Consider the following 10,935-nt stretch of genomic DNA (forward strand, 5'->3'; position numbering starts at 1 on the left):
GTTACAACAACAACAATAATAATAATAAATCCTCAACAAGAATATTCACAAAACAACAACTATGTATAGCTACACAGGAGACGACGACATTTACCTGTATATATTATAGATTAAAAAACAAAGTGTAAAACTGATTGTCATTTCAAGGTTTTAAAAAAAACATCAAAAACATCCAAGGCATCAACAGTGAGGAGCAAACTGGGAACTATATATGTAAAAAAAAAAAAATAATGATGATAATAATAATGAGGACCATTGCAGTGGGGATTCACAGAACTAAAACCCAAACAAACGACGCTCAGAGACAGCGGGAACATCACGTGTATGAGAGCGCTTATGGCAGCCGGCAGCGGAGGAACACAGTGAAACAGAGGCAACATTCTGCACATGCCACCCAACTGTCCGTCTGTTGTGTGATCTACCCGTGTGGAGGAGAAACCAAACACCGGGGGGACTTGTTTGCCTCGCCACACTTCCCCAGCTGTCACATTTCAACACCGCGCCGTGTACTTCCATAAAACCTCACCTGACGCTGGACAGTCGGAATGCCGCCGTAGGTCCAAAGCATTCCGAGCCTGCCATTTGAAAAAGTGACATCCAAAACAAACAAACAAAAAAAAAAGTGCTGAGGAAGGCCTGGCACAGACCGTGCACAGGGAAGCGGCATGGCTTTGACATTACCGAGCCCTGTGACCAAGAGAGGTAAGTGGGAAAGCTTTTCAAGCAGAGTAAAGGGGTACTGGTTACTTTTTGGGCAGTGCACGCGCACACACTCCAGCACTTACATGGGAGTGACTTTGCCCCTGAAAAAGTTCCACAAAATATACAGAAAGTTTCGAAGGTTCCCCCCCGCTGAGCCAGGGAGCGCCACCGTGTGGAGACAATTAGCCAGATCTTCATCTTACTCCCAGTCTTCATCATCCTCAATGTCCCCATCTGACGAGTTATCATTGGTGCTGTCCCCTTCAACCTGCCGCATCCCGTTATGCTGCCGTGCAGCCAGGACGGCGGCGGCCTTGGCGGCGGCCTCGGCAGCAGCCTCGGCGGCTGCCTTTGCCGCTGCACGCTCCTCTGCCTCCTTCTGGCGTTGCGCTGCAGCTTTCTTCTCCTGCTCGGCGTGACTCTTCATGTGAGCGCTCCGACTCTTCACCTTGTAGAAAACCCTGTGGGGGTGGGGAAAACACACACACACACACACACACACACACACACACACACACACACACACACACACACACACACACACACACACACACAACACATAAAAGTCAGGCCATATGTGGTGCAGATTACAACAAGTAGCAAAGGTGTGTGGGCGCCAAAATGGACCAGGTCTAAGGATTTACCTGGCAAAGTTTTTGTCATCGCATTGAATTGTTCCCATTTATCGTGCTTGGAGCAGCTGCCATTTCTAAACAACTTCACGGCAAAATGTTCAAGTCTGTTTTTAAAGAAACCATAGTCAATGTTGGCTGAGTTCTGTTCATTTATAAACTATTGCATGCAACAACAATACCACAGTAAGCTGCTCTATGGCTGCTGCCTTTTTGTTGAAATGCTTTATTTTGAAACATTTTCAGCAAAAGGAGCCATCAGCTAAAGACATATTTAGGCTTACACACATGGCGCAACAGCTTACAGTCAACTCTGGTTAAACTGCACTGTTCAGCACTTTTTAAAGGCCTGATGGTCTTGGGGCACCAGGTGTCTACAGTACTTCCTGACTATAAGTAAACTTATTTGGTTGCTGTAATTTATAGGTCAAAAATATACAGAATTATCATCTATAAGATATGTGACCAGTTGCTCCTATATACTCATATGAATGAAGTCCTGTAATCCACACTCAAAAGGTGCAAAAGGTGGCACAATCAAAGCTGGATGCCAGCCCCTAAAAAAAAAAAAAAAGAAGAAGAAGAAAATATCTGTGGAGGGCGTGCTGGGCGTGATAGAATTTAAATCATGCTCTCAAACTGAAAGATCACATTGGTTGGGGAAAAAAGGGGGGGGGGGGATGACCTTCATGCTACTCTGAATGTGATTCGTCTGCACTTTGTGGGACAGCTGGAATGAGGAGGTCAGCTAGGCTAAGGTAAAGCTAACCTCTCAGCATTGATGGTGCCATCACAGATGTGTAAGTTGCCCATGCCATGGGCACTAACACACTCCCATACCATCACAGATGTTGGCTTTGAACTTTGTGCTTGGTAACAATCTGGATGGTCTTTTTCCTCTTTTGTCCGGAGGACACAACGTCCATGATTTCCAAAAACAATTTGAAATGTGGACTCATTAGACCACAGCACACTTTTCCACTTTGTGTCTGTCCATTTCAAATGAGCTCAGGCCCAGAGAAGGCGGCAGCGTTTCTGGATGTTGTTGATGTATGGCTTTTCGCTTTGCATGGTAGAGTTTTAACTTGCACTTGTAGATGTAGCGACGAACTGGTTAACTGACAATGCTTTTCTGAAGTGTCCTGAGCCCACGCGGTAAGATCCTTTAACACAATGATGTCGATTTTTAATGCAGTGCCGCCTGAGGGATCGAAGGTCACGGGCATTCAATGGTGGTTTTCGGCCTTGCCGTTTACGTGTAGAAAGTTCTCCAGATTCTCTGAATCTTCTGATTATATTATGGACTGTAAATGATGGAATCCCTAAATTCCTTTGCAACTGAACGTTGAGAAACATTGTTCTTAAACTGTTGGACTATTTTTTCACACAGTTGTTCACAAAGTGGTGATCCTTGCCCCAGCTTTGCTTGTGAATGGGCTGAGCCTTTTTGAGGATGCTCCTTTTATACCCAATCATGACACTCACCTGGTTCCAAACAGGTTTTCTTTGAGCATTCATCAACTTTCCCAGTCTTTTGTTGCTACGTCCCAACTTTTTTGAAATGTGTTACAGGCATCCATTTCAAAATGAGCAATATTTGCACAAAAACAATAAATTTTATCAGTTTGAACATTAAATATTTTGTCTTTGTGGTGTATTCAACTGAATATAGGTTGAAGAGGATTTGCAAATCATTGTATTCTGTTTTTATTTACATACAATAAGCTTTTTGTTTTAAGTGCTAAAATAAGCTTCACCGAGGATGCACATTTGCAGCGTTAAGAATTAAAAATAAAAAAGCAACTGAGGTTCAGACTACCATTGATAATCTACAAGCCATCAATCATCAAAAATACAAGGTGGTAAACTCCCATTCCATAAGGGCTGTGATGTGATTTAATGTTGCAATTTAAAAGTTGAATACATTCAATTCATGGCGACAGTTTGTTATATATAGTACAAATGTTCAAATGGAGAGGATGGAAAAACAGACACAAACATATGTTTTTCAAATCAAGAATGATTGTACCTTTTACACATTGTGGCATGTTGCATTGGCATCATACGGTGGCCAGTAGGGGCCACAACACCAGCAAAAGCAGAAAACGTACAAACGCTAAAAACATCTGCATCAATTTGACAATATGTAGTTGCTTGCAAAAACATTTTGCAAATTGAAGAAAAAGCAAAAACTAAAAGAAACTTTGCAGTCAGAGAACACAAACAAATGGAACCTGCAACACATACAATTTAATTTGATAACAGGTCTGCTGGAAAAGCACACAAACGCTTTGCAAAGCTTCACAACACAAAGGAAGAACTCGCAACACAAACCAGCGCTTTCTTCCAGAGGGACTTTAAGTGATGGATAAGAAAGTACATAAGTGAATAAAGTATGCAAGTGATGGACCGTTCAGTACTCAAGTATATATTTTATTCACAATTTTACTGTTATACTAGCTTATTGCTACGTTTACTTATTTGAAATGCACTGAATAGTAGAAGTCAGTTAAAGTTTTCTGTGCAGTAACTTCTACTTGTATTAAGAGTCCTTCTGTTGTGAAGCTTTGCAAAGCATTTCTGTGTTAGCAAGTTCCGTCTAAATTCAGAACAACAAAAATTATCCAATTAAATTGTTGCGTGTGCTCCAGGTTGTGTGCATTCTGTGTTTGCAAACGTTTTTCAACTTGCAAAACATTTTTCATGAGACTTCCTGTTCTTGAATTGATGCATGTGTCTTATTTGGAAGTGGTGGCCCCAACATCGCAACATCTTTCGTGACATTTCATACGAATGTTGTGATAATTTGTGGAGACTCTTGCTGATGTTTTGTCAGGTCCTCATCTTTAAAACCTTGACTGTGTTTGCCTTTAGCCAATACTATGTCAAACAAATGAATATGACCTGGTAGCTGCAGCTGCACGACTTGTGCAGAAATAGACAGACTGACCAAAAAAACCTTTTCTAAAAATCGTGCAATTTTCATAACGTAACTGACGCCAGACTTCCTCTCAGATATTTTATTGGAGGCTGACCTGTATCTAACAGGCGAGGGGAGCTCGTGTTTGGTCACTGGATAGCGTCGCTTTGAGAGTGGCACAATGTGCCATGTCTAGTCTGTGTTTCAGTTGCTAGGACACAGTTGGCAACAACAGGTCCTGTGTTGCCAGAGGAGCTGGTATTTAATCAAAACCTGACATGACGGTTTGCTTCTTTGCTGCCGCAACACTCCTGAGATGATTGAGTCTATTTACCAAAAATATAATGCATAATCCTAAAGGAGGTTTAAGTGGCCGCTTAAATACCAGAGTTCGCCGCTGTCAGAATGCAGCATCTTTGTAAACAGAGCCGTGTCGATGTGTCCCCGCCAAAGACCGGCATGACATTTCTGATGACTGACCTGCCACATTTTTTGCAAGGGAACGCTCCCTCCTGGTTAGTTCCACCTTTGTTGCCTGCCGGCGGACTGGGCTTGTGTGCGTTGCCGCCGTAGTGCGGTTTAGAGGTGGGAGGGGGTAGCTGAGGGGGTTGGATGACCCGAGACGTGGGCTGGTCCTTCCCCGCGTCCTCCTGGGCTTTCATGATCAGGACGGTCCCGGGCTACAGGGGCAGCAAAGAAGTGTGAAGTGCGTTCATCAATGCAAAAAGACATTTAACCCAGATATGAAAGGCAAGAGTGTGACAGAAAATTGGTGCTTCATAAGAAAACAAACAAAAAAAGAACAATCTGTATCGACACCAACTCAAAACCGCCTCGCAGTTTTTAAAATGAACTTATCAGTTGTACATTCACGAGGACAAAGGTGTCTTGCGGAGTCATTGTTTGCACTCATCTTCTTACACAATCCCCACAAACCAATTGCAGCCAAGATATTTACTTTAAAAATGAAATCCAGCAGGGGGCAGCAAAACCAACCCCTCTCCACTGGGAGAAGTGGGCCAGAGTTGAAAAGGACAAACACATCCAGACTGAATTGGGTTCATAACAACACATTTCAATAAGGTTTCATCTCTTTAGGTGGGGTGTGTGCAAAAAAAAAAGTCTGAAATATTCATGTTCCTAAATAAATGTAGAGGTTTTATTGTGCTAGCAGTGGGTGGAGCATTCAAATTGTTGACTTAAATGGCTTCATTAAAGTGGACAAATGTTGGTCTACCCATCTTCAACATAACCAAATCTAAATTTACACCAAACTGCTGAAGATCAAAGGGACATCTGGAGCAGCAAGTCTACCATTACAGGGTGATACTCACATTGTCAGTTGACTCCAGCGGCGGCGGCACCGCCGCTCTGGTGGGGCAGACATCCTGTTTCCTGTCAGCTGACCCTTCCCACTTGCTGCCGTCCTCCTCCCTCTGTGGCTCTAATCTCTGAGAGTTCTGCTGACCAAAGGAAGGACAATCCACATCAAATAAACATTTGCAATGTGTTCACAAGTGGAGGTTACTTTTGAAAGTGCCGTGATTTATACTAGTTTTATTCAACCATCACAGTTCCAGTTATTTGTTCTTGAAGTTTTGGCAAAATAGTATTGTGCCAAGTAGTATCAAAGTTGTCGATGTAGTCTTTCAGTTTGAGAGCATGATTTCTTAAATTTGCTTTATCATTCAGATCTCCTCATTTAAAGCAGTTGGCATCTAGTTTAATGCTACAATACAGCCACATTCAGTGTAACACAAAGTACGTCTTTCAGTATACAGGAGCAACTTGTGTAGACTGTGCCATCTTATAGACATAGATGATAATGCAGTATTTTTCCCCATACAAGTCACTTGAGAATATAAATTGCAGGACCTCTTAAATTAGTGAAAAAAAAAGAAAAGATAATGACAAAAAAAGTAACGCAACTTATAGTCTGGAAAGTATGGTAAAACAAAACATTCAAGTCACACTGCAAGGATTTTTGTTTTGTTGATATTGATCAACCATCTTATAACTTCCACAGGCAGACAAAAGATGAACAGCACCACAAATTTAAAAACTGCTACACTTGCGTAACTGCATGAATTCTCATTCCTGCTTTATTCTTTTAATCCTAACTGAACATTCATAAAGTTCATAAAGTTCTCTTTGTACACCTGGAGCTGTCAGGAAGGGCATTCAGTGTAAAACATGGAGGATCCACTGCAAGATGGAAGAAGTGTTAATTTTGTCAAATGAAATGAGACGAAATATGTTCGTCAACAACCCTTTTTCCCACGACTAAGACGATGACGACAAGACGGCACCGATGTTCTACAAACAATGACTAAAACTATGCAAATGTGCATTATTGTTGGCGAATAAAAACGAGATGAAAATGTTTTGCAAGAAATAAAAAAACAAAAATAAAAAACTCCCTCCTCATTTTCGTCTACTACACAAGAAGAAATGCAACATCCAGCAGTTCTACTGTGCTGTCAGCTACGTTACCTATCCTCTCGCTATGCGATTCTGCGAGAATCGTCCACCGCTTCACACAGACAGTGTTTGTTTGTCATTAACGTGCCTTTTTTTTTTAATGGGGCAGCCAACACGCGGTGCTCTGCGGTTCTCCTTTAATATTTTGGTAGCAGACACAGATGCATCTATATGTTTTGTATTTACTAATCAAGGTGGAAGTTGCACACGAATCCCACCATTACAAAATACTTCATCCAAAAGTTAGTTTTAACCATCAAAGCATGCAAACTTAAAATAAGCAGAAACAAAAATGCAGATTAACTATCTATGGGCACAGTACTAACTGTTACTATAAAAGTACCTTAAATTCAGTCAAACGTTTTGGGATAAACTTAAAAAAAGCAAATAAAATCTTGCCTTCGTGTATGACAGTGACTTGACGAGAGATAAGGAATATACTTCTTTCTCCACAAATGCCACTTCTTGTCCTTCTGGTCAGCTTTGTCTTTACTGGCGCTGAGAAAGAGTGTGTGGAGGCCAGCTGTCCCTGGCTGCACTCAAGGTGCCATTTACTCTGACTGATGACACTTGGCTCGAAGAATGCAAGATAGACACCTTGCTGCCTCAAGTGTTTGGTTAGATCTAATGTGCAACCTGACAGGCAACTCATTAACAGGCACTTGCCTCATCATTTAAAGTGAAGGTGAACTCTTGAGAGTTTACCACGGCACATCTTTCACACAACCTGGGTGCCCATTATGGATTTGCGCAAAAGATGAGTGATATTTTGAGAATGTTGACATAACACTATGACAGCATTTCCATAGAGTGATGGAATGCCACTGCAGGTTTTGACCTGTTGGAATAACTGTAGTTGTAGATATTTAGCCTCTGACAGCAATAATTTCTGTATTTTCTGGAGTATAAATCTGTTTTTTTTTACTACTTTGGGAAATCCTGGATACGACATATACAAAAGAGAACAAACAAAAATAAATTAAAAAAACATGTTATTAACAATAATTTTTATGACTATGCCAGACTTTTCCAGGAATTAAAGACCTAATACTATAGAAAAAAGGTGAACTGGTTAACGGGTGCAAAATACACTCCGATGTGACTTATACTCTAAAAAATACGGCATCCTGTTCTGAAACGCGTAAGGAGAACTCCACCCAAGGTATGCAGTAGTTGGCATTTTGAATTTGGATCTAATTTGGAACATTGTTACGAAGATCTTGAGGTAGATTCAACCTTTGCCCCATATTTATCACTATGACAACAAGTGAAACTGCACCTGAATGTTCTCATTTGTACAAATCTGCTCCTATAAGCTGAGGACACTGAATGCACCATTTGTGAGAGAGATGCCACTGCTTGTATTCCTCATGGCTGAATGATTGAATAGTAAATTTTCACTGATTGTTGGATTGTTTCTAAGCAGTGCACTCCTGTTTCAAGTCTATTCATTTCACCCAGTAATCAAGGAGTCATTTTTTCATTTCCAACTAGACTAAAATACCTGCTGCCAAACAGGTGTCACTCCAATGGTGATACCACTCCAAGATAACTCAAGGATTTTATGAACCAGTTTCTTGTAGAAACATTTTAAATCACAACTGCTTGTAGATATATGTAAGATGTTATGTCTTCTAATTCAAATCAGGACACTTAAGTCTCACAAAATAAGTCTTTATGAGGGACTAATTTAATAATACAGTTAGTACACAACCGTTCATATGTATGCATTAGCAACCCTACAATTAATTATACAGCAGATATTAACTCTGCTTTGGACTTACCTTATCCTTGTGGTCATCCTCGTCAGTCGTCCTGCTCTCAAAAAGATCTGCCTTGCCATAGATCGGTGTCCCACTGCGGCCGATCTTGACGTGTTTCTTGTAGGTATAGTAAAACTCCACACACTGCGCCACAGTCTTCGTGGTCACCTGTGGAACGTGACCAGACTGGCTGTTAAATCTATGTCAGCTCTCTCGCACTCAGAGTACTTCAAAGCTTCAAGTATTTCCAGTTATTAAGACTGGCTTTCATGCAAATCCATGACTCAGCACAGGGACAACTATGGTTAACAAGAGCAGGCAAGATGCCTTCATTTAGAGGCTGTTTGTTTAATCGGATGCTGCTTTGGTGAAAAGCACACAGATCGACAATCAGTAAAGTGGATGCAGAGGCGTAAGTGGATGGGAAGAAAAGTAGTTTCTTCTTCCATTTCTCTCCCTCTTATTTATTTTTAATGGATTAGAGCACATCAGCACCACTGGGTCTCAAGGGGTGAAGTGCAGTTTTTGTGTGTGATCGTCATAAAGGAAAGACGGATTCAATAATTTGGGCAAAGACAAAAAATCATGTGCACAATCATTTTAGCCATTTTTAAATGACAAGGTTGTTTTGCAGCACAAGTAGAAATACCTGTTTCTGCACCATGAGGAAGTCCTTCTTGTAGGCAGCAATACCTTTGTTGAAGTGACGTCTTTCAGTCGCTGTCCAGCTGTCTGATCCTAAGGGACAATTTGACAGACGTGATGCGTGATTAGAGACAAACGTCAAGAGCGATAACCCCCCGCCCCCGAAACCGTTAAAACGCATGATACAAAATGACTAGATGAACAACAGCTCTCTTGTCTTCCTTTTGGGATTAACCACATGTTGTAACCCACCCCCACCTCCCTTCCAGCCATTACATTGACCCTGACAATCCTCCAGTCATCCACAAATGTCCCTCACCACACTCTCAGGGCCAAAACTGCTTTGCTTAGATTTAAGCAGGGGGCTAAAGGCGTGTTCAGGCACTGAATGCCGCCGGTTGCTCCTCCAGCACCGTACAACCTGCAGAGGCTCCAATTGGAGCTTACATGTACCTGTAGGAAAATGCAACGACAGAATGTGATTCTGCTGAACCCACGAAAGATCTGTTTGTAGTTGTGCCCTCCCTCCTACTTGTTTCCTTTCCTGCAGTCTCAGTATGTTGAGTGGACTCTCAAACACATTTTCCACTGACAGTTATCTTCTTTGCAGTAAAGCCAGCAAATGCATCGACTCTTTTGGTCAGTATAGTACACAGTTAATTCCAGAGCAAAATCGATAAACAATAACTTTGAAAAAAATTGGCTATCAATGGACTCCCTTCAACTAGGACAATCTTTGACAATTTTTGCAGTATTCTGGTCGGGACCTGCCTCATTTATGATATCAATCCACTTTTTTTTTTGCTCAATCTATCATTTTTGCATCTCGCATCCTTTGTAATAAGATTTTCTGAAGGCCAGCGTGTTTTGATGTGACTCAAAAATAAATAAATAAAAGCAGCTAATCTAAATTCATTAAAATTTTTTGAAGTGATTGTAAGGTCGCAACCAGGGACCACTAAATACCAAATGCCATCATTTCAATTTGTTCCTAATAGAATTGCTGAAGAATCTAAGGTACATTTTGGAAAATTTCATCTCTCAGAAGGTTTTCTGGGAATTATCACATTTTTTACTATGTTGTATTACCGTATTCGGTCAAATATTAGCATTACCATATGACGGTTATCAGCTGGTATCGACCGTTTGGGATGTGCTTCCCATTTTCTTTAATCCCCCTAGGAATGGGTGTCAAGAACCGGTTCTTTTCGTGAATCGTTAAGAAATGATTCAATCCACCGACATCAATAGCGTTTTGCTTATGTAGTGTGCTTACCTTTGATTACAATGGAGAAAATAAATTCTCAATTCTGTACTGAAACACACACACACAAAGCTGATGTCTCTCCACGAGCTTCGATTTCTGACCAATCACAGCTCGTGTAACGAGTTTGTCCGCTTCGGATTCATTCAAGGAATGGCATTCATCACTTTGACTTTTTCGGAAAATAGTCATAAAATGGAAGACTAGCACCCATGTATCAAGTCATATCAGTGGAGGTGATGGTCAGTGGTTAAGCGCTGGGCTTGAGACCAGAGGATCCTTGGTTCAAATCCCAGCCTGACTGGAAAATCGCTAAGGGCCCTTGGGCAAGGTCCTTAATCCCCTAGTTGCTCCCGGTGTGTAGTGAGCACCTTGCATAGCAGCAGCCTGACATCAGGGTGAATGTGAGGCATTGATGTGTGCACTTTGAGCTAGAGGTGGGCAATACCGGGAATTTTGGTATTGATCCGATACCAAGTAAATACAGGCCCAGTATCACCGATATCGATACTGATACTTTTTCATATT

General features: G+C 41.4%; 1 protein-coding gene across 1 annotated transcript in view; it reads right to left on the minus strand.

Annotated features, from left to right (window-relative positions):
* Positions 1–337: 337 nt before the first annotated feature.
* mideasb (mitotic deacetylase associated SANT domain protein b) overlaps positions 338–10,935 on the minus strand; it is an 84,638-nt gene continuing 74,040 nt past the window's right edge. The window contains exons 16-20 of the mRNA XM_034195086.1: positions 9,148–9,236; positions 8,520–8,666; positions 5,589–5,717; positions 4,735–4,934; positions 338–1,163 (exon numbers count right to left, since the gene is read on the minus strand). Coding sequence (XP_034050977.1) covers positions 902–1,163; positions 4,735–4,934; positions 5,589–5,717; positions 8,520–8,666; positions 9,148–9,236 — 827 coding nt within the window. The 3' untranslated portion in view covers positions 338–901. The remainder of the gene's footprint in view (positions 1,164–4,734; positions 4,935–5,588; positions 5,718–8,519; positions 8,667–9,147; positions 9,237–10,935) is intronic.

This window comes from Thalassophryne amazonica, chromosome 19 (assembly GCF_902500255.1).
Source record: "Thalassophryne amazonica chromosome 19, fThaAma1.1, whole genome shotgun sequence".
NCBI classification, from domain to species: Eukaryota; Metazoa; Chordata; class Actinopteri; order Batrachoidiformes; family Batrachoididae; genus Thalassophryne; species Thalassophryne amazonica.